Source organism: Prionailurus viverrinus, chromosome D2 (assembly GCF_022837055.1).
Source record: "Prionailurus viverrinus isolate Anna chromosome D2, UM_Priviv_1.0, whole genome shotgun sequence".
Lineage (NCBI taxonomy): Eukaryota > Metazoa > Chordata > Mammalia > Carnivora > Felidae > Prionailurus > Prionailurus viverrinus.
The window spans coordinates 17468558-17494642 of NC_062571.1; the positions used below are offsets into that span (position 1 = coordinate 17468558).

A 26085-nucleotide genomic window follows, 5' to 3' on the forward strand; every position below is an offset into this window, starting at 1 on the left:
CAGCTGCCGCGGTCTCTGGGCTGCATCTTGCAGTCACTTGTTGTTGTCCAAGAGACTTTTATCGAATTGCATCCAAACTGTGGTTTGATGGAGGAAAATACAAAGGGAGAAGACTCAGAAACTGTCACCAAGTGAACACCCATCAGCCAGCCGGTGTCAAGCCCGGGGGTACCCGGATGCGTGGCCGGGACAGCGGTCCCTGCCGGGTGCCCGTGAGCGGTGGGGGGGCGGGGCGTGGGGGGGGGGACGGGGACAAGGGGCGGGCGGCGGTACGGGCGCCGTCCTGGGGGTTCCGAGGATGCGCATGCCCAAGGAAGGGGCGCCGCGCGGCCAAGTGTTCGATGCCATGTGCCGCGTGACCGCACGTGTTGACGGATGTGAGTTTCACGCGTGTGAAACGTGTGCGACCCGTGTAGGCGTGGGGCACAGATGGCCCGTGCGGACGTCTCAGGTGCGTGCTGGCTCTGTGTGTATCTGGGTGCGCTGCCTGTGCGCCTGGGGTTCGTTCCGGAGGCATGTTTGCTCGGGGCCTGTTTCGTTCACTTGGTACATCATCAGGGGCTCAGCCCCACGCATAGACTTTTCTGCACTAAGTAATCAATTTAAAAGGGGGCAAAGTCACAGTTCTAACAAAATCGGAGAGGCCGGGCCCTATGATTGACAGGGGTGTGCTTCCCAGGGCCGTGGAGGTACATGGGGACACGGGGCTTGGGGGGGGGGGGGTGGTCTCAGGACAGCCCGCGGCCTCTGGAGGCACAGGGGTAGGGGTGAGCCGCCTGGGCGAGGCAGTCATGGCCTCATGCCACAGTGTACCCAAGCTAGAGGGGTGTGGGCATCTTTACAAGGAGGTGCGGCCCGGGGTTTAGGCTGCGAAGTGAGGGAGGGGATCACAGAAGAAGAAAGCAGATGGACGCAGGCAGACAGGGAATCGAGGAGAAAAAGGCCAGATGAGACACTTGTGATCTAAGGAAGTCGGGCTGTGGGGGGCCCAGGAAGACAGGCCACTGGTTGACTGCACCATGGCCCTCCGTGCCCGAGACCCGCCCCTCCCCACTCAGACCCCACTCACGGCCCTTTCCAGGTGGCCCCCTGGAGGTGATCTCACCTTCTCCCCAAGCAGAACGTGTCACCCCCCCCCCACCTCCACTGCGGGCCCCCAGGTGATCCCCTTCAGTGCACCTTTGCCCTGGGCTCCCTGGAGGGCAAGACTGGCTGCGGACCGCCCTCTGGCTTCTCTGATTCCGGCCGCTCCTGTGCTCATGCCCGGCCTGCAAAGCACAGCCGTGTTTGACAAGAAGGTGGTGCTGGGGAGGGCACCCAGCCCCGCGGTCCCCCTGGGCAGCTCCGCACTTGCGGCCCCAGCAGGCACCACCGGCACCCAAGCCACACAGGCCTTCTGGAGGGACGTTGCTGCCATTTCCCTGCTGCCCCCCGGCCCCCGGCCCTGTGCCAGGGACCCGGACCTCCGTCCAGCAAGAGGAATATCAGTCCTCACCCCCCACCCAGGCCCTTGCTCCCGATTTCACACAAGTCCGCAAAACCCCTCGGAGAGGAAGCGGAGAGGTGTGTTTCTGGGAATGAGGACAGAAGGGAAGGTCTGTCTCAGGTGCACGCGAAGTGAAAGGCAGAACAGACTCTGAGATTGAGTCCACAGGAAGGACAGCAACCCAGTCGACCTGAGTTAAGATAAATAAAGACGTCGTTGGGGCCCTCGGCCGAGGGCAGAGGGGCTGGGGTGTGCCGGGGGGCTCTGGTCTGTGGGTGGCGGCCTCACCCATCATTTGGGGCAATCCCAAGGGAGATCAGCAGCGAAGACGACTAGCTCCTAGAGCTGAGCTCTGGGACTCTGGAATCCCTCGGGGGTCCCGGTGGCCCTTGTTCCGCGGGGGGCCCGCCTCCGGGAATGGGAACAAAGGCGTTCCCCGCCCTGGCCTGTGCGCATCAAGCTTTCGTGCTGGAGAAAGTCCAGCTCTGGCCAAGAGAAGGGGAGTTGTAGGCAGCGGAATGACAGGTGATGCCAGAGGGTGGAGGGGCAGACTGCGGGGGCAGGGCACCTCCTGGGCCCGGGAGGTGATGGTGTCCGGGTACAGTGACAGAGGGCAGCGATCACAGTGACACTTATTTACAGGCCCCTTTCTGCGTGCCCTACACGTTAGCACAGGAATCCTTGCAACAGCTCAGCATGGGAAGCAGCATCATTACCCCCACCCCCACCCCCCACCCCCCGCTTCTGTGGAAGACAAAAGACCCCCCAGCAGCCGGGAGGGTCTTGTTCCCCCGGTTGGGGGTGCTGAAAAAGCTGCCTCTTCAAAGGTCATGGCTTTCAGGGGTACTGCATCCCGTGACTCATCGGTGAAGGGCACAGACACAGGTGGGCCTGTCACCCCCACACCAGGCGACTCTGAGAACCCATCCCAGCTCCAGAGTGCCCCGTGCGGCTGGCCGAGGCCTTCGTGGGGCCCTATCCCAGCCCCCCGGGGCTCCTTCCGCCCACCCCTGCTCGTCTTTCCACAGGTGTTGGCCCCAAGGGCACCCATGATAAACTGACAAATGTCCTGCGGGCACTCTTTGTGGGGGGGGGGGGGGGGTCCACCCAGCGTCTCAGCCCAGCCCTTTCTGTGCTCGCCCTGCCCGTGGCGACCCGTCCCCACGGGAGCCGCTCCCAGGCCAGTCCCCGCCTAGAGGGAATGACGGCCAGCGGCGCCCGGGCAGAGGTCAAGGCCTGACTAACCAGCACAGCAAATATTGACTCCTCGTGCTGGCGCCCCTGGGGACCATCTCCTCCAGACTGTTGGGGGTGGGGCAGCTCGGACGCCGGCTCCCCTCCGGGAAGGCAGATGCGTGGTTCCGGGAGAGAAGCCCTGTGTTCCGAGCGTCCCTTACTGAGCACTTGCTTGCTGAGCGACTGTCCATCCACACCGAGCACCCCGGCTGTGGCCAGAAGCTACGGGCACGTCACGTGCGCCCATGCGGCGAGAACGTGTCACCGGAGACTTGGCTTGGATATGTTTTGATCCCCACTTGCGGCCGACTGACAGGCCCCTCTCTGGAGCCGGGGCCCAGTCCCGGGCTCCCGTGGGTGGGAGTCAGAGAGCTGAGGGTGGGGTGTAGCCAGACCCCCGGGAGCATCCCTGACCTGCCCATATGTGCCCCCTGTGTGTCGTTTCCCGTGCAAACCGCCCAGCATCTCAGCAGTGGACTCGGCCGATGTGCCTGGCAGATGTGTGTGTGTGTGCAGCCCGCCCTCCCAGGACCCCCTCTCCTGGGCTGCTGAGCGCCCCCCCCTGCCTGCACCCGCCGTTCCTGCTGTACTCACCCCCGGCCGTTTCCACACGAAGGGGATCTGGGGCCTCTCACTGTAGAAGAGCGAGGAGCTGTCGGCTGGGAAGTCTGCGTCCTCAAACAGGATGCCCTTCTGCACACACTCCTGCCTCAGCTGCTCGAAGCTCTGGCCCGAGGAGTGGGTGGCGCGGGCGTCCTTGGGAACCGGGTGCTTCTGGGGCCCTGGGGCCCGATAGAGGTAGGGCATGGCTGCTCCCCTGGCGGGTGGGCTCCCGATAGGTGGGAAGAAGCAAGGGGACTGTGTCAGCCAGGAAGGAGCCAGCTCGGGGGCACCTGGGCTGAGTGGCCCTTGGCCTCCACCTGTTTGCCTGGGAACCTCCCCGTCACCACGGAAAGGAGGCACGCCCTGATGGCAAACTGTGGAGAGGGCTCTCTGCCCTCCCTCCCAGGGCGCCTGCAGACCCAGGGGGAGCAGTGAGCCTGGGCCGATTCTGCTGAATGCACCGGGGAGACCCCGTGGGAGAGAGAGGGTTGTGTTATGGGGAGAGAGGGCAAAAGGGCCGCTGCGTGAAGCCCCTGGTCTTCTAAACCCTTTACAAGGATTTCTCTGCGATTCTCGATATAGTCACGGTCGGCGTTGGAGTCACGGGGTCTTGCGTTAAAAGCCCGGGACGAGGGTTTTTACAGGACCCCCCAGTTCCCAGGAGTTTCAGCTTAGTTCCACACACTTTCTGTCGGGTGGACCCTGCCTCTTGCTGTACAGGGAATGTGTAGACCTCAAAGTTGTGACGCGTGGCTTGAACTTCCAGTTTTGTCTAGGGTGACCTTGGGCAGTCCGTGCCTGTTTTCTCGGAGTCAGGACAACAGCCAGGCAGACGGGTGTTGACAGTATGAGGGTCATCCATTTCTGGTGGCACCTCCGTCAAGGAAATGATCACCAGCCCAGGTTTCTGAGAATTTCCCCTTCAAATGCCCCAGGGGAAGTGAAATTCAACACCGACCACGCCGTTTAATGTGGGGCCTTCCCCGCGCGCCAGGAATTTGGGTCCTTATTCCATTCCCATTACGTGGGTCTCTGGACAGGGGTCTTTCCGCCTGGATCTCTCCCGTGGACTGAAAGAACCAGTTTTGTGCTTTTGGGTTTTGTTTTGTTTCGTTTTGTTTGTACGTTTCTTGTAATAAGTTCTGTCTGCCGGTCTCCAGCCCAGAGACACGGGTGGCTCTGAGCCCCGTAGGCCGCACAGGGCCCATTCGTCATTTTAGCTGTATTTCCTTCCCCTTGGCAGAACAATCTGCTGAAGTGAATTCTAAATTAATTGATCCTTAGTGGGGCCTCGGGGGGCCTTCCAGTCCCTCCCTCCTCACACTTGGCCTGCAACGAATACGTTTTGCTCTCCTTTCTCCAGAGCAAGCCCGGGTGTTCGTGCGTGGGACAGAGGGATCCAAGGATCATATCTGGGGGGGGGGGGGGGGGGAGGGCGGGGGGTGTCTGTGACGCCTCTGGGCAAAACTCAAAAACCAATGGTCTGAACCCTCACCTGGGTGCAGCCACTTGGTCCTCGGACTCCAGTGGGCTCGGACATTACCGCAGGGCAAACGGGTCACAAGTACACAAAACAGATTTGATCCTGTACCGGGGGTTGTCCTGTTTTCCACACCTGGCTCAGCAGGCGATGGGTGCCGTTCAGGGCCGGCCACCTGCTGTGTGGGGAGGGGTGGAGGAAGACACCAGAAGGCAGGTGAGCCGGGGCGCGTGCCCGGTGTGCAGGTGGGAGGGGCGTGGCTTGCGCCAGCCAGGGGCGGTGGGAGAGACTGGTGGGAAGGGACAGGTTCTTTTCGGAGGATTAGTAGTGTCAGGGCTTCCTCGTGGGGTGCTGGGACCCCGACCCGAGTACAAGAACGGATGAGGGGTAGACCTAGACGTTCAAAACTTTGGATACGATGGGAGGAAAACGCCCTCCTCCTTGCTGGTGGGAGTGCAGGGTGTAAACTGTTACAAGCACTTTGGACTGTGGCTTATTAAAATTTTTTTTTCAACGTTTATTTATTTTTGGAACAGAGAGAGACAGAGCATGAACGGGGGAGGGGCAGAGAGAGAGGGAGACACAGAATCGGAAACAGGCTCCAGGCTCTGAGCCATCAGCCCAGAGCCTGACGCGGGGCTCGAACTCACGGACCGCGAGATCGTGACCTGGCTGAAGTCGGACGCTTAACCGACTGCGCCACCCAGGCGCCCCATGGACTGTGGCTTATTAAACTCCATCAAAGGGGGCGCCTGGGTGGCTCAGTCGGTTGAGCGGCCGACTTCCGCTCACGTCATGATCTCCCGGTTCCCGAGTTCGAGCCCCGCATCGGGCTCTGTGCTGACAGCTCTGAGCCTGGAGCCCCGTTCAGGTTGTGTCTCCCTCTCTCTCCCTGCCCCCCACCCCCCGGCTCGTGCTCTGTCTCTCTCTCTCTCTCTTGAAAATAAATAAAGATTTAAAAAATTTAAAAAAAAATTACAAACGCCCAGACCCCCTGAGCCAGCCATTTCCTCCTAGCAACTTCTCCAGCAGATAGACCCACACCCATGCAAAGGGAAAGACGCTGCCCGCTTATTCATTTCACCGCCACGCTGTTGACTTTAGAGACCAGCAAGTTCCACAGTGTCAGCACGGAACCGTCTGTGGGGCTCGAACCCTGGCTGGTCTCTCAGCTCTGCCGCCTCCACCCCTGGTCAGGGCAACGCCTCGGTGGCAAAGGTGACCCTTCCTTCTCAGCCGTGGAAACGGTCACGGCCGGGCTGTCCAGCGTCATTCGAACCCCCTTCTGGCAACTAGAGAGTTTCCCCTCTTAGAAACCCCATTTCCTGGACCTGATCCCCAGGTCTTCCTCGATGCCCAAGGCTACATAACTCAAGCTCAGATGCACCTCAGATGCCCCCCCCTCCCCACCCCGGGAGAGACTGATTCAGAGCGACAGGTGGAGAAGCAGGAGAGAAGGAATTTGTTTTATGTGTGTTGTTGGCACTGGTGGAGGCATTCTGGGCCTGATGGCCTGTGTGCGGCAAGCTTTTGGTATCCTGTGTCAGCCTCCAGCGTGTCAGCCTGCGACACCAGGTCTCTGCCGGCCAGTGACATTTCTATAAAGAAGCCTCATGATGGCGCTGGCCATCGCATCCGGCTTTGTTCCCTGTACCCTTTAACCAACGTTCTTTTGCTTTTTTTTTTTTCTTTAAAAACTTTTAAAAAATGTTTATTTATTTTTGAGAGAAAGAGACAAAGCGTCAGCAGGAGAGGGGCAGAGAGAGAGGGAGGCACAGAGTCCCACCCAGGCTCCAGGCTCCAAGCCGTCGGCACAGCGCCCGACACAGGGCTCGAACTCCCGGACCGCGAGATCATGACCTGAGCCGAAGTCGGATGCTTAACCGTCCGAGCCCACCGGGAGCCCCACTTTTGCCGCTGTGGCTTGCAACTAGGAATCCTGGGGCCGGTGGAAACCCTTGGCTTATTTGCACGTGGTATCCGGGTCCCGGAACCTGGGTGGGCTCGCAGGCCCCCCTCTGCCTGAACAGCCTCGGTGCCCCTTCCTGTCTGGTACCCACACAGGCCCCCTGTGAAGCTGTCTGCTCCCACCGATGCAAACGGCACCCGGCGCAGAGAGCACTGTTTGCAGAGTCCCCTACAAACGTTTGGGGTTGTCTACTGCGCTCCGTCTGCAGGTTGAACCCAGAGGAGTGTTGGGTGGGTGGAGGCAATGACTTCAGAGGTGGAACTCATTCTCACCTTTGACTTCTCCCCACCGCCCCCCCCCACCCCCACCCCACCCCATTACCAGGAACATTTCCCACTTCCTCTCCGTGCCCTGTGGGAACTTTTCTTATGCCCTTACACTCCTTCTCTTGGACTTTTTGACTTAGAGAGGGGGTTCGATGACCTTAGTATGCCAGGTTTGGCTCTAGGTACGTAAGGTAGCTCAGGAAGTTTAGAGAAAATGCTTTCTCAACTGACTACATGTGCTTAGCTTCGGACTGTTTCCTCACTGTGGACTTACAATCTCTGTCTGGGAGCTCAGGGCTGGGCCCTCGGCTGGCCTCTGTCCTTGTCAGGTGATTGTCAGCGTGGCCACGGAGGTTTTGCAGCCGCTCTGGTAAGAGGAGGGTCTGTGTTCCCGCCCTGAGTCTGGGCCCGGCCTGCGAGCTAGTCTGCACCGGGACACGGTTGCAGATGCACGGACGTGTGAGTCCCCGGGCCCCTGGACACCCTGGGACTTCTGCCCGGTCCTGAGAACCCTTGTGGCACCGTGTCCACAAGCCCTGGCCAGCGTGCTGCCGCGCGAGGGGCCGCAGGGAGAGAGGGTCCAGCCATCTCGGCTGCCCAGAGCCATCCCAGCTCCGCCGTGCCCTTCCGAGCCAGCTCTGGTGGAGAGAGCAGAGCCCGCCCAGAACAGGAAGCCCGGCTGAGCCCGATGTGAAACACCAACCACGGACTCATGAAGGACAATGTGCTGTTTAAAGCCCTTCAGCTGGAGGTGGATTGTTACGCAGCGAAAGCTAACTGATACACCTCCCAGGAAACAATAAATATGGGGGCCCGTCATCCTGAGGTAGCCAGGAGCTCAGCATGACAGGCGGGAGGGGTGGTAAACACCCACTGGTTTGGGATTTAGCATTGAAAAAAGATCCCTGGGGGCGCCTGGGTGGCTTAATGGATTGAGCATCGGACTCTCGATTTTGGCTCAGGTCACGATCCCAAGGCGCGTGGGATTGGGCCTCGCGTCTCTCTCGTCCTCTGCCCCGCCCCCTGACTCACGTGCTTTCTCTAGCTAAAGAAAAAAAAAACAAGTGAATAAATAATTTTGAAAAATCCCTGTTACGCATCATTTTCTAAATCAGATCAATTTGGTCTGGGGAGCCTGGGTGGCTCAGTCGGTTAAGCGTCCGACTTCAGCTCAGGTCATGATCTCACGTGAGTTCGAGCCCCGCAGCGGGCTGTGGTGCTGACAGCTCGGAGCCTGGAGCCTGCTTCGGATTCTGTGTCTCCCTTTCTCTCTGCCCCTCCCCTGCTCACTCTCTTTCTCTCGCTCAAAAATAAATAAACATTTAATTAATTAATTAATTAATTAATTTGGTCTGAGCTCCCAGTCTGCAGATCTGATGAGAAAGGTCAGTTCAGTTCGTTTTGGGGAGGGCTCTGCTAAGGGTTGTACAAGGTCTCCAGGTCGACCCAGGATGGCCGGGGGTCTCTCAGGGCAGTCCGCTGGGGCTTCCTGGCCTGGATGAGAAAGCAGAACAGCAGAGCTAGAGAAACTCTCCCCTGTGGCATTGATCCCCTTGGCTCTGTGAGGGTGTAAATTGTCCTGACCCTAATTCCGCTGTGTAAGATCCCTTATCTCAGATGTTAATCCCCGCCCCGATTCTCCGCTGGATCACCCAACGGAAACATGGATGGGGGTGAGTCTGGAAGATTCCTTCCCTCGTTTCCAGAGATACTATGGGGGATTTGCTCTGCAAGGATCTGAAGGATCCTTTTATCCTAAGTCCAAGCACCACATCGGGCACCCTCTGATGCACCAGAGGAATTATCCCAGAACATCCAGGCAGAACACTCAACTGTCCTCGATCGTCCCCAATCCAGGACGCCTCACAAGTACTTACACAGCCTGTCCCAGGGTCCCGGGATGCGTCCAGCTTAGCTTTGAGGAGCCCTTGGATTTACTGGAACGTCAGACATCATGAGCCTTGATTTTATTTTGAGCTCACTTTTAGGGAGACTGGAATAAGGGAGGCCCGAAGCCCCAGGGGACTTTGAGAACAAGTCACATGGCTCTGGGCATGAATAATGCGGAGTCGGGAATGTCCTAAAGCATCTCCCATCGTGTAGGAGGAAGGACAGTCATCGGTAGCCACAGGAGGTGATTTTCGTGCCTGTCCTACAGGTTCCTGTCACCTGGGACTTTTTTCTGCCCAGTCAGCAGAGTCCAAAGACATCTGTTGTGTGAGAATCTACAGCTAAGATTCTCTGGTTGTCATTCGCAACCCTGCCGGCTAGGCTGGCCCAGGGACGCCAAACCGGAAACCCCGAAATAATCTATGGTCCCTGCTCATTTTTCTAGGCTGAAAATCCACAGTTTTCACCGAATTCCCCAATGAGCTTGTTGCCCTGGAGTTAAAAACCACTCATCTCCAATGTGGCATCCACGTCTACTGCTGTTGTGATTTCTGAGATTCAGTAACACAAAACGATAATCAGAACCAAAAAGATACTTTCGCCTCACATCTATCTTATTATTATCAATGATATCATCTGATTGGGCATTCACTGTTTTACAGGGAACACTGATGAAATCATGGCTCGAGAGAAGCAGGAGCATAGTGACCAGAGCATCATTCTTGTGAATTACTGCTGACAAACAAGGTTCTTTGCTACCAGAGGTCAAAGCTTGTGTAGCTTTTCTGTAGCTGAAAGGGAAGGAATAAAAAAAAAGAAAAATCCTCTCATCGTAGGCATTTGCACATTTTCCACGATGCTGCCGCGTTTATTAAGAGAATTGATTTAATTGAAAAGACCCCCATTTGCGCCCTCTCGTACATCACACACCCAGCTGCATCTTGAGTAATTGGCACGGATTTGATTTAATGCCCATCTCTTTCCGTGGTACAGGTTTATCTTCCTGCGTCTCATCTTTCGTCACTTTTCGTTTCGTCTTTTGACACATCGTGTTCAGATTCTCGTAAGTTGTATTCTCCCACGTTGGGAAAGGCGCCATTAGGCAGCAAACACATGCTACGTTTGCGCAGGATGAATGGCTCAGGAGAAGAACTATTTGTCTCCTCTGAGCTAATGGCCTTCATAAAATCTCAGAGCAATCCTTGTGCTCCAACTTGCAAAGGGGATTTATTAGCTCAGGCTCCCATGGAAAGATAATTTATAAAGTCGCTGACTGTCAGTCCTAGCTATAAGGGCATAAAAGAATATAATAATTGCTTCTTTTTGATGGGGTTCTTGTCACCAGAGTACTGTGGCAGGAGCTACTACAGTAACAAGTTCGATTACGATGTCTGATTTATAAATAGAGGTTCCTGCTTAACTTAGGTAATTTAAAAAATGCGTGAGCTTCTGGGGACGTAAAACTTCGGAAAATGGTCCAGCAGTTCCACAAACGATTAAACACAGTTACCGTGGGACCTAGCCACCCCATGCCTAGGCATCTCCCCCCCCCCCCAAAATGAAAATATATGTCCACACGAAACCTTGTTCATGAGTGGGTATAGCCATATTATTCACAGTAGCCCAAAGATAGAAATAATCCATATCAACTGCTGAATGGATAAACAAAATGTGGTGTAGCCACACAGTAGAATATGAGCAGGTCATAAGAAAGAATGAAGTGAGGACACTTCATGCTCAACTGCAGAAACCGTGGAAATGTTGTGCCAACTGAAAGAAGCCAGTCACAAAAATCCACATATTATATACTATAGACCGAACGTCTGCGTGTCCCCCGCCCCCCACTGCCAAATTCATGTGTTGAAACCTAACCCCCGATGCGATGGTATTTGGTGGTGGAGCCTTTGGGGGTGGTTAGGTCATGAGGGTGGAACCCTCATGAATGGGATCACTGTCCTCTGCAAGAGGTTCCAGAAAGCTTCTTCATCCCCTTTACCATTGGGGGCGCAGTGAAAAGACGGTCATCCGCGAACCAAGAAATGGGTTCTCATCAGACACCCGATCTGGCGGTGCTTTGAACTTGGGACGTTCTCAGTTTACAGATCTGTGACAAACAAACGTTTGCTGTTCAAGCCACACAGTCTGCGGCATTTTTGTTACCAGCCCAAGTGGACCAAGATATTCTAGGATTCCGTTCACGTGGATGACCAGAATAGGAAAATCTGTAGAGACAGCAAATAGGTTAGCGGGTGCCCGGGGCTAGGAGAGAGCAGGGGGTGGGGTGATAACTATAGGATCCGGGGTTTCTCTGCTGTGATGAGAATGTGCTGAAACTGGCTGTGGTGATGGTTGCACGTACCTAATAAACATTGTTGAATTGTGTCCTTGAAGTAGGTGAATTGTGTAATGGGTGAATTATATCTCACTGAAGCCGTTTGTGGAAGGTGTGTGTGACTTCTGTGCTTCATTTTGCCCCTGATGTTGTTTTATAAAGTTATGTGCTGCAAATCTGATTTAGGTTTTAATAACAACAGTAAAAGCGGTACAAGCAATAACCAGCACATAGGATTCCTGGCCATCCCCTGCACGCAGTCCTGTACGTTCTCCTTCAAGTTATGCAGATCAGTGCATGTAAATCAGGCAGAAAAGCGTTTACCAGCAGAGCTCGGGAGGCCCAGAAAATGGACAATGGCTGGCATTGGTCCAGGGCGAAACTTGCGGCCCCATCAAGAAGTAGAGCTTCCAGAGTTTGCAATTTGGCCCCAAAGTACTGCTCGCAGAATCCCATTAGATAGTGTAGAGGCGTGTGGCTGACTTAGGAAAAATAAATCCGGAGCAGAGAAAACATTTCATTAAACCCTGAATACGCGAGTAACATACTCCCTCCTTGCTCAGCCCCTGTTTGTATTTTGGACCAGTGTTCATGCTCCAGATGTGGTGAAAATCCTGGGGAAACAGAAATGTTTGAAATAGTTTTTCTGATCGAGACCAAAACAATGAGAAATCAATCAAGTTAAAAAAAAAAACCAAACAACAACTTTGCGTTAAACCTTTACATATAAAGAATCTGTTTCAGAGTTCGGAGGCCGAAAACTATTTTAGGGGCTGAGTATTTCTAAACACACATGTTTTCTCAGCTGTGTCAATAGATGAAAGATACGCAAAACCTTTGGATTTAGGGTATCGTCTTTCTTTGAGTTTTTTTAAAATTTTTTTTTTCAACGTTTATTTATTTTTGGGACAGAGAGAGACAGAGCATGAACGGGGGAGGGGCAGAGAGAGAGGGAGACACAGAATCGGAAACAGGCTCCAGGCTCTGAGCCACCAGCCCAGAGCCCGACGCGGGGCTCGAACTCACGGACCGCGAGATCGTGACCTGGCTGAAGTCGGACGCTTAACCGACTGCGCCACCCAGGCGCCCCTTAGTTTTGATACCCTTTTCCAAACTCCCCTACATGTACATGAGGCATTTTTATTTCATTTTTATTTTTAGTTTTTTTAATGTTTATTTAGTTTTGAGAGAGACAGAGCACGAGCAGGGGAGGGGCAGAGAGAGAGGGAGACACAGAATCCGAAGCAGGCTCCAGGCTCCGAGCTGTCAGCACAGAGCCCGACGTGGGGCTCGAACCCACGAACCATGAGATCATGACCTGACCCGAAGTGGGATGCTCAGCTGACTTGAGCCACTCAGATGCCCCGTGGCATTTTTCTTTTAAATGGTAAAGTCAGGGTCCTGGGAAGAAATAGGCGATATACCCAATGAGAAGAGTTTAATCAATGAACTATTTACCAAGCTGTGGGCAGGGAAAACACAATAGGTTGAGCTGGGGCTCAACCTTGGAGCAGCGGAGGCACCTTTGGAACCTCCACATCTGGGGGGGGGGGTTGGTAGGGGGGTAGTTCCAGGATGGGGGTGGGGGCTAGGCAGGAGCTGACAGAAGAAGGTGCACTCCCCGGAGGGACTCCTATAGCAATCAGGGGCTGCAGGGGTGGTGGGCAGGATAAATAATGATCATCTCCCCTGCTGGCAACGACCAACTGGAAGCCTGGCCAAGGGAACCCTGTGACACCATCCATGTAGATCAGCCTCGGGGGACAGAGCAGGGCGGTAAAGGCTGGAAAGTCCATCTAGAGGGACAACCGGATCAGCCAGCCCAAGACCCAACTGCTCAAAGGGGTTTGGGCCTCCGATAGTGGGGCAGGGCCTGGGTGGGGGGCCGAGCGGGACAAGGGTGGCACTTTCCCCTCATGTAACCTCTGTACTGAGGTTTTCAAAAGGACCGTCGATGAATGTTGACAATGATCTTAAAATAAAAAGTTAAAAATAGTAAACACGGCTTAGAAATCATTTAGTTAGAGGTAAGCAATGACGCCTTGGGTCTGCTCTACGAAGGAGAAACAGCCTAGCCGATTGTTTTATAGAATGTACGAGTTACATTCTTCACCGGAGACTTTTTGTGGTAAAATACGTGTAACATAAAAGTTAACGTCTTAACCATTTTTGAGCGTACAGTTCGCTGGCTTTAAAGTACATTCACCAGGGGGCGCCTGCGGGGCTCAGCTGGTTAAGCATCCGACTCTTGGTTTTAGCTCAGAGGGTCGTGATCTCGTGGCTGGTGAGTTCGAGCCCCGCTCGGGCTATGCCAGCAGTGCGGAGCCTGCTTGGGATTCTCTCTCTCTCTCTCTCTCTCTCTCTCTCTCTGCCCCTACCCTGCTTGCTCTCTCTGTCTCTCTATCTCAAAAATAAACAAACTAAAGTGCATCCAAAATGCCGTGTTGGCCATCACCCCCATCCACCTCCAAGGCTGTTTCATCGTCCCAAACTGACACTCTGTGCCCATGAAACAACAGCTCCCCATTCCCCCTCCCCCAGGCCCTGGCAACCACCATCCCGCTTTCTGTTACTGTGAACTTGACCTCGTATAAGTGGAATCACACTGTATTCGCCCTTTGGTGAATGACAGTATTTCACTCAGCACAATGTCTTCAAGGTCCATCCATGCGTAGCCTGTCTCAGAATTTCCTTCCTTTCTGAAAGCAAGCAATCTTCCATTGCGCATACATCCCGCTTTGCCTATCCGTTCACCCATCGGTGGAGACCTGGATTGCTTTCGCCTGCTGGCTGTTGTGAACCAAGCACAGGGAATATAAATGAAGCGAACATAATGCAAACACACTCATACACAAAGTCCAGTGTGTGCCTGTGACCCCACCGGGGGTCATCCATACGACGACGAAGGATCATCCGTACGAGAGAAATAGAAAAAACGTGTGCCGCGTGTGTAAGAGACGGGATGACGGAGCTTCGACGGGTTTGAGTTCAGCTCCATAGAAGTGGATCCCAGGCTGCTGCCTGAGCCCTGCCTCTCACCTCGAGGGTGAGGGTCGTGTCCCTGAATGTCTGGTAGAATAAGTCTTCAGAAGGGGGACTCCGGATAGACAAAGTAGAAGACAGGGCACGGGGGTGACCAGTGGGAGGCCAGCCAAGATGAAGACTCCAGTCCTCATCATAGTGGCCCTCCAGTGGCCCCACCAAACCAGATGTCACAAGCGGGCAGAGCCTGGGGTGACGCAGTTGTGGAAATCCGCGTGATCAGAAGAGTTCACCCCGTCTCGCCTCGTTGCCACGTTTTCCAGAGGAGAAGTCGGTCCTTCAAATGCTTCCTATTTTCACAGAATAGTAAAGGTGCCATCTTGGCATGACCCGGTTTATTACCTTGTCGCGAATGAGACAGCTTTTTGGGGGTGCGGGTGCAAACAAACCTCCTGGTAAGAACAACAGCCTTATGACCAAAGGGGCTCGTGGGGTTTCCTGATGGCATTTTTTCACAGGTACTTGCTTTCACAAGCTTTAGCCTTTAGATCTTTTGTCTGTTTTAAACTGGGTGAGCACGTACAGGGCGCTGGGTGGCTCAGTAGGTTAAGGATCTGACTCTTGGTTTCGGTTCAGGGCATGATCTCACAGTTTGCGAGTTCCAGCCCCACCTCGGGCTCTGTGCTGACAGCGCGGGGCCTGCTTGGGATTCTCTCTCTCCCTCTCTCTCTACCCCAGGCGTGCTCTCGCTCTCTCTCTCAAAATAAACTTTAAAAACTAAACTAAATTAGGTGAACGTGTAAAAGTGTGCTTGGAAACAACTAGTAACGACCTGGGTTTAGGAGCTGACAGAAATATCCTATCATTTCAATCAGAAGGAATTTTCACAAAAAAAGGGCTGAATTTTAATAGGCCAACTATTTGTTTGAGCCCACCCACGCCCCGGGTTGGTTTTAGGTACCTCTCTGCATTCCTTGTGCTCATTCTGTCCACCGAGAAAGCCAGGGCTGATCCCCGTTGGTGAGCACACCGATTTTTAAGACCTCCCTGTGGCCAGACACTGTTCTAGGTGTTGGAGATATTGCAACAAACAAAATCAACGCTCAGCGAGCTCATCATACGTAAAGCAATACACAAACAAGATAGTTCCATGTGATGCTTATTGGTACAAAGGAGAGAAAGAGGTGTCGTGGGATAAGGTGGGAAGAGACATGTGGGGCCAGGGTGCTTCTCTGGGGTGCTCACGGAGACCTCCGAAGGGAGAAATTTGAACTGATAGGTGAGTAATGAGCCACCGCTCACAGATCTAGGAAGAAATCATGCTCGATAGTGGGCCATATATGGTTTCCGTGTCCAGGGGTTCAGGAATGAGGTCAGAGTGGTTGGAGCCCAGAGGACAAGGTGGGGCATGTAGTGAGTGGGGCTTAGAGAGGAAGGCAGAAGTCAGGTTGTGTGAATGGCTCCGCGTGGCAAGGATTCTGATTTGTCACTAAATGCAAGGGCTGCCATTGGAGAGTCTTGCTCCTCGAGCGAATACGATGTGATTTACACGGAAGAAAGAGCTCACTGCGTGCCGTGTGAATAACAGATGGCAGGAAGCAGGGAGTCTAGGAAGGTGGCCAGTGGGACATCCGGGGGAGCCATGCATGCATTCGACCAGCGGTGATGGGGCACCACTGGGGACACTGAATCAGAAACAGGGTCTTCTCCCAACCCAGAAATTCTCTCCGCAGAGTAGTGGAGAAAGAAAATACTTTGATGAGAGAATAAGCATTAAGCCCGAATGTGATGGGCATCACAGGGAATCCACGAAAAGATTGCCGAGCAGACACGACCATTTACACACATGTTCTCAAGACAGACGATAACTGGTCCTCAAGTAAGAGGACTTGATGGCACTGTTGGTCACGCAGAGTTCATCTAACTTTCCCTGGTAACTGGGGTGACCATCTGTGTTAGCTAAGTGGCTTTATCCAAAGGAAAGACACGCTTCTCACGTCTGTATGACGGGAGGTAATTTCATAACGTGGAGCCAGGCGCCACGCACGTTAGTCTCCGACTGCACACAGGGCCTGGGAGACCAGGGCTCTGTGGCCCTTAATGTTTGCATTTCAAAAAGAAGAGAAAGTGTTGGCAATGACAAGTTTTCTAGAAAACAGATGGTGGGGAGATCTCTTCTCCCATTCTCAACAGGGAGAATGGGGTCTCTCATTTATAATCTGAATTTGTCCTTACAGGGCCCTCGGTGTGTGGGAAACACTGCCCAGGAGCACGGGGCGGCTGGGCTGCGGACTAGTTGGGCGCCATCAGGCTCTTGCTGGCTATGGACGAAAGTCCAGGGACAGATGGAAAATGGAGGTCAAAGGGCAGTGTGGGAGCCCAGCGAGGTAGATGGTGGGCAAAGTGCACGAGACAGAAACCCTATAGGGCTCCGGGTCGGGTGGAGGGTCAGGTTGGCTTTGCGTTTCTGTTTGCAGTCGGCCCAGCCAAGTTAGCTCCTTCTCCAGCCTATTGGCTTAAAAACCACATCCCCAGCTGCCCTTTCACGATTGGTAGCACACTGCGTGCCTAACGCTCACATATGTTAACCCATTTCATCCTCATTACGACTCTTGAGATAGGAATTTTTCTACTGGGGATGGCAGAGGATGTAGAAATCAGCCTGCTATGTTCCCTAACCTTAAGTAAAGAGTATATGACACGAGAGCAAGAATAATGCAGGTGCCCTAAGCGCTACAGCACGTATTATATGGTCTATCCTTTTCCCACGTGCCCTGTTATGGATCATGGAAATGAACTGGCAGATGTGAAGTCTTAGAAGGGTGACCTGTACATTAAAAGTGCTTAGCAAGCAGCAACATCTTAGAGTTGTTGCTATGATTCACGGGTGACATCTTTGTGCATAAATAGGACCTCGCCAGCCTGACATAAGACCCTTGAAGGCTGAAGAACTTCCTGTATTGTGCCTCCCAGTGGTAGGGCAGGACCTCATACAGAATACGTGCTCAATAGTTGCTCACAAAGGATGAGGGTTATTGGTCCCTTAGAAATGGCTAGAACTTGCCACCCACCCCCCACCCCCCGCCACCCTGCCAAAGCACGGTGTCTTTCTGGAGGATAAAAGTTCAACAGAACTTTGTATGTCCTCCTCAGTTATTTACTTAAGGTTTCTCTTACTTCTCGAGCCTGTATTGATTATTTGAATTTTGCTAGAGAATTGTCATTATCACTTAGGTTTTTATGCTTCCGGGCATAAACCCTTATACAGTATTCTCTCTCAATTTCCTGATGTCCTTTGTAACTGCAGTCTGTTTATATGTGTTCAGTCAATATTTACTGACAGTCTGATCGATAGTTTTGGCTTATGATCATGGAAGAACCCAGCAAGCGTCGTTGGGTATTTGTCTCCGGGGGAAGACATCTGGGATTCACAGCTTGGATGCTTGGTGTTATGTGATGGTCTTTCTGCTCCGGCCTGGGAAATCACTGAAACCGGTTCAGGTATGAGAAGCAGTTCTTGGCACAGGGGATCCCTAAGACTGGCGCAAGGAGTTGAAGAGAATTGTATTTTTCTCTGGCCTACCATCTTGAGGAAGAGAGATCATCCTCTTTTGGGCATCAGAGTCATACCCGAGCACCACGGTGGGATTTTAGGGCCCTCCGAGGCCCACAGGGGTGCCGATTTCATGCAACTTTGCCAGAAAGTCCGACCGTTCATCAGTCACAATGCCACCTTGACTCCAGAAGGCCGCCATTGTCATGACCATCTAGGAGAAAGGGAGAAGGGAGGACTTCCGGATGCCTGATCCAAATTCCTTATTCCTTACTTGGACAGCCATGGCGTCTTCTGGGAAAACGCCTTGAGATCCAAGGGAATGACATGAGGTGGAAAAACAAGGATGGGGGAGAGACAGCGGCTGAGTTCCCTCAGTAAGGCTCTGTGGGATGGGCAGGGGAGAAAAACTGAAGACGAGAGGGAAAACGAGATGGCTGGTCCTGGGGATTGCTTGGAGCTCTGTGATTCCTTCAGTCTGAAGAACAGACACAGGTGACTGTTGACTGAGTTATGGAGCAGGGATGTTTGGAAAGGGTGTGAGAAGAGATTCATGCACCTGTCAGACTCCCTACTGTTGACTAAGGATACAACAAAGTAACGGAAGTGGTCCGCCCAGCGAAATGTTCTTGTTTGTTTGTTTGTAAACATTGTAAGTACAAACCAGACCGAACCCTCTTCTTCTTTGGCAAGTCGCATGACATCTTAGACCAAGCCCTTATGTCCAGACAGCTTGACCACTTGCCAGGGAGCTATTTTTACAAGGCCACTGGCCCCGCTGTTGGTGGGATGGGCAAAGCAATTGTGGTCGGTACGTCTCTTCCTAAGGAGGTTTAGCTCTCTCCACGACAGCCGGGGGGGAGGCCCCAGTGGTGACCCAGGGGTCCCGGCCTCCACTGTAGGGCTGGCTCTGGCCAGCAGCCTTTGCCCACGCTCCTCCAGTGCCTGACTCCCCCGCCACCACCCCCCCCACACACACTCTGACTTCTCCCCTCCTTCCTGTTTGCAGTTGGAAGTCGCTCCCTAATCGTTCTCTTCCCAAATTTCTTTGCGAAGTTTTCCATGGCAGAAAAGCTGATCATTAAGCAAATACTATTTCTGGCACTCGGTTTTCGCAAGAGATACGTCTCAGGCCCAGAAGGACAGCATTTCTGTCATCATAGCTCTGGAGCTTTGGTGGGAAAAGGGTGACAACATTTTTCCATTGGACAGCCATTCGTTACCTAAACTTATTAAATGGGGAGCAGTACTGGGTTCTGTAGACTTTTCCCAACCACACGGGTGCCAAAAAAAACACTGGAGTCCGGCCACATCGCTGCAGTAACATAGGCGCAAGACGGTCTGCAGGGAGAAAATAGACTTAGAAAGTAATACCACCTGCATGTTCGTTCATGGCACCTCCGTCTACTGACACAGAAATGGAGCCTGTCCAGAACCATCTCCGAAACGCAGAGGAGCCCACAAAACAAACTTAGGACGCCCGAGAATGTTCCCTCTTCAATAAGAATACTGTAGTCAAACTGCTGTGACTACTGGCGACTTTTCATTGAAAACATATTTTCTGGAATAAAAGCCATTAAGCCCATTGTAATTCACTAATCAATTTCTATTATATAGCGTCGTTAAATCGTCTTTATTTTTCTTAAGTTAATGAAACATTTTCCTTTTTTATTTCTCAAAAGGGATTTTCATCAGGATAAATTCTTTTCCATTTAAAATTTATCGTGAAGAGCTGATTAATCAATTCGCTTTGGTCCTCATCAAATTGTCTTGATTACGGCAGCTGCTACCCAGAGTTTCCTTTTGTTTTTCTCTCCCCTACTCACCCTTTGGTCAAGTCCAATGTCTCAGGCAGATCTGAATTTGCCAATGGTATTTTTTAAAAATTTTCTGTCGATGACAAAGTTTGTAATGGGGAGTTCTAGCCATCGTCTGGATAGGTTATGTAAATCCTTTCTACCTGTCCTTTTCATCATGGGGTGGATAAAATAGGTCATCCAACTTTTTTTGAGTCATTTTGTTAGGAATTTTCTGGATAGTCCTCCATTCATGCCGGCATAAAATAATAAAATTATACACAAAATAGGTTCTGTAAGCACAGTAGATGTTTCCAATGCTAATATTCAAAGAAAAGGATGACAGACAAGTATAGATCTATTACCTTTGTCACTGACGATCTGAATTAACGACATAGATTAGGTTCAGCAAACTTTTTCTGCAAAGGGCCAGGTAATAAATATTTTAGGGCCATCCATACGTTCTCTGTTGCAGCCACTCCACTCCGTGGTTGCAGCCTGAAAGCAGCCATAGACTGTATGCAAACTCATGAGCGTGACTGGGCTCAATTAAAACTTTGTTATTTATATTTTTTTATGGAAGTGTAATTAACATACAATGTTATGCTGGTTTCAGGTGCCTGACCTCGATGCAGCAACTCTCTACATTACTCAGCGCTCAACACCTTAAAGCCACCCGTTTGTTCTCTGTGTTTAAGAGTCTGGTTTTTGTCTTGTTGTATTTTTTCCATTCCTCACGTAAGTGAAATCGCACGGTATTTGTCTGTTTCTGCCGCACGTATTTCACTTCGCACGATACTGTCCAGACCCATCCAGGTTGTCACAAATGGCAAGATCTCATTCTGTGCCTAAACTCCATTGTGTGGATACACCCCATCTTCTTCACGCACTCATCTCATCAATGAACACTCGAGTTGCTTCCATAATTTAGCTATTGTAAATAATGCCGCCGTACACATAGGGGTGCATGCATCCTTTTGAATTAGAAAGAAGTGTTTTCCTTCTTTTCAGGTAAATACCCAGTAGTGGAAACCCTGCCTCAGATGACATCTCTAGGTTTAATTTTTTTTTAATGTTTATTTACTTAGAGAGAGAGAGAGAGAGAGCGTGAGCGAGGGAGGGAGGGAGGGGCAGAGAGAGAGGGAGACAGAAGATCTGAAGCAGGCTTTGTGCTGAGGGCGCAGAGCCTGATGCGAGAGGCTCAGATCCACGAACCGTGAAATCATGACCTGAGCCGGTCAGAGGCTTAACGAATGAGCCACCCAGGCACCCCTCTATTTTTAATATTTTTGAGGAATGTCCATACTGTTTTCCACAGGGGCCGCGTGAATTGACATTCCCACCGACAGTGCACGAGGGTTCTCTTCTCGCCACATCCGTGCCACCATTTGCTAGATTTTGTATTTTGATTCTAGCCCTTGTGACTGGTGTGAAGTGACAGCGCACTGACCTCCAACAAAACTTTATCTATAGAGCTGTGCTCCAGATTTGGCCCGTGTGCCATTGCCTGCCACTCCCTGGAACAGGTTAATGTTGTTCTGTTACTTATTTTATCAAAAGATCCTTGACTTGCTGGGGTTGACCGTAGACTAGGATGGATAGAGAGCTCTTGGAATGCACATTAGAAATGGTTTCTCTTCGCCCAGCCTCTCAGGATCAGAGCCTCGCACACCAGCAATATGTGTATCAGCAGGGTCATACCCAGTTTTCTTTTCTTTTTTTTTTTTTTTTTTTAAACTTTTTTCAACGTTTATTTTTGGGACAGAGAGAGACAGAGCATGAACGGGGGAGGGGCAGAGAGAGAGGGAGACACAGAATCAGAAACAGGCTCCAGGCTCCGAGCCATCAGCCCAGAGCCCGACGCGGGGCTCGAACTCCCGGACCGCGAGATCGTGACCTGGCTGAAGTCGGACGCTTAACCGACTGCGCCACCCAGGCGCCCCTCATACCCAGTTTTCTTAGAGGAGCTCATCACCCTGTGGAATTAAGTCAAGAACCGTAAAACCTCCTGGGGAGGGATAAAGGGAAGATAATCGTATTCCCATCGTACTGAAAATGGAGGCAGGGGCACCCGGCTGGCTCAGTTGGTTAAGTGTCTGACTCTTGATTGCAGCTCAGGTCATGACCTCACAGTTGGGAGATCGAACCCCGCATTGCTCACGGAGCCTGTTTAAGGTTCTCTTTCTCCCTCTCCCTCTGCACCGCATCCCCCCCCCCCAAAAAAAATGGAGGCAGAATGATCCTCCAGACCTTCATCACAGGGTTAATTACAAATGGAGCATATTGTACGACAAAATAAAAATTAATTGCAAAGCACAGCATGATGCTAGCCTTGTTATTCATCCCAGGCTTAGAGTTTTCATGAACCTCATCTGGGCACAACAGATGAGGTTCTGAATTTAACTGGGAAATTGTTACACTCTAGACTTAGAATATTCCCGTAAATACAAAAGCTCCATGCGCAACGCGGGGCTTGAACTCACAACCCTGATATCAAGAGTCGCGAGTTCTACCCAACCGGGCCAGCCAGGTGCCCCATGTATCAACTGTACTGAAAGAAAGAAAGAAAGAAAGAAAGAAAAGGAAGGAAGGAAGGAAGGAAGAAGGAAGGAAGGAAAGAAGGAAGGAAGGAAGGAAGGAAGGAAGAAGAAAGAAAAACCAAATATCCAACTCAAACAAATGTGAAAAGGAAACCCCATTACAAAGAGGCTAAAGTTTGATGGGAAATTTACTGCACTCGGCAGAATTAAATTTTTGGCCTCTAGGTGGGAATGAAGGTTATGTTATTAGGGATGAAGTCCCTATTACTAGCTGAACAACTACACATTGTCATCTACAAACGCTACTATTGTGCTCAAACAAGCAGAGGTCCAGAGACAGACAATTGTTGGCGCTGGCTGGGCAGCTCTGGGCCAATCAAAAGCTCAGGTTTTCTCTAACATTCTTAGTTTGTCGGCCTTTGGTCTCTATGTTTGTTGTGTCGCGGCTGCAAGATGGCCGGCCTGTCCGCGGACGTTACCCAACATTTGAGGGAGGAAGAAGGGGTAAAGTCTGAGCCACCGAGTCTGCTTACACAAGGAAAGCAAAAAAGACTCCCAGAAGCAAGCCCTCACATTTCTGTTCGTGTCTTACCAGCCAGAACCATCTTACTTGACCACTGATGTAATTAATGGTTATCGAGGAGGCTACGAAAGTGGCTCATTACTTTTCCCAATTTCCACGCGGATGTGGACAAAGGACAACGGTGTAAGGGGAGAGGAGAGGTCCACATCCAACAGTGTTTGGCATAAATTTCATTGCTACTTTTTACAACAACCCGGAACTGGATTCACTTGCTGTGTCACTTAACATTGAACCGGGTAGGAATAAATAACCCACTGCTTATGTGTACAACAGTCATCGGTGACCAGGAAAAGCCGTCTGTTGGGCTGTCATCTCTGAAATACGCTCCAGTCCCAAGATTTCTCAGACTTTCATTATCTCGAATCCACGTCTCCTCCAGCCCGATCTTTGCTGCGTCTAAATCAGCAGCTGCACCCACCATGCAAAGGCTGCGTACGGAGGTGTGCGGGGCAGGGTCCAGGGCATCCTGTGATGTCTGGGAGACCTAACAGGGAGAGCAGATGCCTCCTGGTGAGGTGGGGGAGGGGGACTATTTTGTTTTATTTACCAGGAGTCTAAAGCCCACGTGAGCTGAGAAACCCGTCTTCGCATTTGAGTACTCTTTATTGGAAGGAGACGGACTTCCCCCTAATGAGCCCATTTTACAAACTGGGAGCCCCAAGAGCTGGTCTCCTGGCACAGAGGAGCAGTGAGGAGGACTCACAAGTCGTGGAACGTGTCCTTGTCATAAAAAGAAAAACTTGGACGTGGGACAGGGCCCGCCTCCCGGCTCCCTCCCTGGTTCCAGTAAATGACGTGCTGTGTAGTCATGTGTCCCGGACCAGGCACATCCGCGGGACAAGAGCTCTGATGCAGGCAGAGACAAGTCCCCCGTGAAATCATTAGTTTTGTCCGAGAAGCAAAAACAGAAACCCAGTTCCTGTGTTTACCCCTCATTCGTTCCTTACTTCATTCTACCTGGTTCAGAGTCCGATTGCATCACGGACATAAAGAAAGCATCTCCTACTTTCCCTGTTTGGCTTTGTTTTGCTTTAGAGTAGGAGTTTGTGTTTGTCCCTTGGCTAGCTGGTTGGTCAGGAGCGGGGAGAGGGGGAGTTTTAACTCAGACTGATCCTCAGCTCAGTCCTCACCACAGAGTGGCCTTGACCCCCAGATGGCATCAGCCTGAGTGCATCGCTGTGGCCAACGCTGCCTGCTATCCATGGCTCCCTTCATGGACCCAGTTCTGAGGGATGGCTTACTCAATTTCATGGCCAGTATTTCCTCTTTGTTCAACAGCTTTCCTGGAGCCACAGATAAACTGTACCTAACTTCCACTGATGGAGTGAACACACGAGAAATTGTACCTGTTATTAAAAGAAAGAAAGAAGAAAGAAAAAGAGAGGGAAAAAGAAGGAAAGAAAGAAAGAAAGAAAGAAAGGGGAAAGGAAAAAAGAAAGAAAATGAAAGAAAGAAAGAAAGAAAGAAAGAGAAAGAAAAAGAAAGAAAAGAAACAGAAAGAAAGAAAGAAAGAAAGAAAGAAAGAAAGAAAAGAAAGAGAAAGGAAGAAAGAAAAGAAAGAAAGAGAGAAATTGTACTATCGAAAAGAAATTGTTCTAAATCTGAACCAGGTCAAAAGTTGATAGCCTGTTTGAGTGGCTACTTCTTCTGGGAATAATTTACGGTCTGGATAAAATGCTCTAGCAATTTTCTGATTTATTTTAATGAGCTTAAAAGCCCGGCATCGAAAATTCACCCAGCCGATGGTCAGCCTTGGGAGCTGATTAATGGCCTTTAACCAATCTCGAAAAAAGTTGACGCAGACATCCTTTACTGTGTCCAGCTTAACAATGATTGCTTCCTTATTTTTTCCCCAATAACCTGTCATTACCAAGAGCGAAATTTCTGCTTAGAGACCTCTCTCCACCTTGCAACAAGTCTGAAATGAACTTTGACGTGTGTTGGAACCTCTGAGACGCTGCTTTCAAATACACTAAAGCCTGTAATTGTGTGGCAGGCACTCTCAGGACTGAAGAAATTGCGAGAAGGGGGGAATCGCTCCAAGGGACTCAAGGGCATGGTTTGCAGAAGCTAGCTGACAGGGCGGGGCAGAGGTGGCCCGGGTCTAGGGAGCCGGTGAGCACTCAGAGGCAGGACGCTTTGGATGTTCCCTTGAGGCCAGGCCACCACCGAGCCATGTGGGGCCACAGACAAGTCACTTTTGAGGGGGACTTATCTATACAAGCAAATTAATTTTAAAATTATGTGACAGAATTACATCCCAGAATTCATGGGCCACCGTGAGAGGTAGTGACTTTTTTTTAATGCAGACTTAGCACGGTGGTTACAGGAGAGGCAATTATGGCTCTATTGTCTAATCAGTGAATGCAAAGGTTCTTCGTGTTCTTTATTGTCAAGTGTGACATTACTGGATAATTTCCTACCCGCCGCAGCACATCGGTAGCGCCTCAAGCCTGTTTGTGCTGAGGCAGCACAGACCTTCCCGCCTCTGTAGTTCCCCGACACCACGTCGTCACTCTGGAAGCTGTGTCCTCAGTGGCACCATCTGGGGATGCTGGCTCCCAACGACTCACCAAGGTTGCCCTGCACTTGGTTGATGATGACAAATGCAAGGGGGCAGTCTGAATTAGAATCCTTTTTCTGGTCATGTGAACTTCACTGCTTGCAATTTCTTTTTTAGTGTATTTATTTTAAGAAAGAGAGAGAGAGAGAGAGCATTCAGGAGGGGCAGGGAGAGAGAGAATCCCAGGCAGGCTCCCCATCGTCAGCGTGGAGCCTTCTGCAGGGCTTGAACTCACAACTCACGAGATCATGACCTGGCCTGGTATCGGGAATCAGACGCTGAACCAACTGAGCCTCCCAGGCACCCCAACTGTTTGGGATTTTTATGGCATAAACAGAATAACACGTCTTCTAATCGTGTCCTCTCCTGAGCTCCATGGGCCAGGCAGGAAGGGTGCGTTCCTAGAGCATCATCTCTTCCAGCGTTGACCTGCCTTCTGCACCCAACACCCGCGGGGAGGATGGGCGATGAGCCGTGGTGATGGGTGATGGGCCGGGGTGGATGGGCGATGAGCCGATGAGCTGGAGACCACCCTGGAGGGCACAACGTCACTGCACTGATTTGAGGTTCATCGGTCAGACGGATCAGTTAGCAAGCCTGACTGGTCCAGAGCCTGTGGAGCATGTAGGGTGTGCATTCTGAGGGCCAGAGGCAGGGGGTCCACAAGAAGAAGGATGCCCGCAGTCACCCTCAGAAGGATACATGGGACAGAGATGGATGAGAGCAGATACATGGACCGACACATAGCTCAAGCCCAGGGTTTGGCAGTGGCTCTTGGTAGCTCAGAGCCCTGAAGTCCCATGTGT

At 51.7% G+C, this 26085-nt stretch overlaps 1 protein-coding gene across 3 annotated transcripts in view; it reads right to left on the minus strand.

Annotated features, from left to right (window-relative positions):
* The window catches only part of CAPN9 (calpain 9), a 44918-nt gene extending 41389 nt beyond the window's left edge, over nt 1-3529 (minus strand). For all 3 annotated transcript variants that reach the window (XM_047825718.1, XM_047825717.1, XM_047825716.1), the window contains exon 1: nt 3317-3529. In XM_047825718.1, the coding sequence (XP_047681674.1) occupies nt 3317-3529 (213 nt within the window). The remainder of the gene's footprint in view (nt 1-3316) is intronic.
* Nucleotides 3530-26085: the final 22556 nt, after the last annotated feature.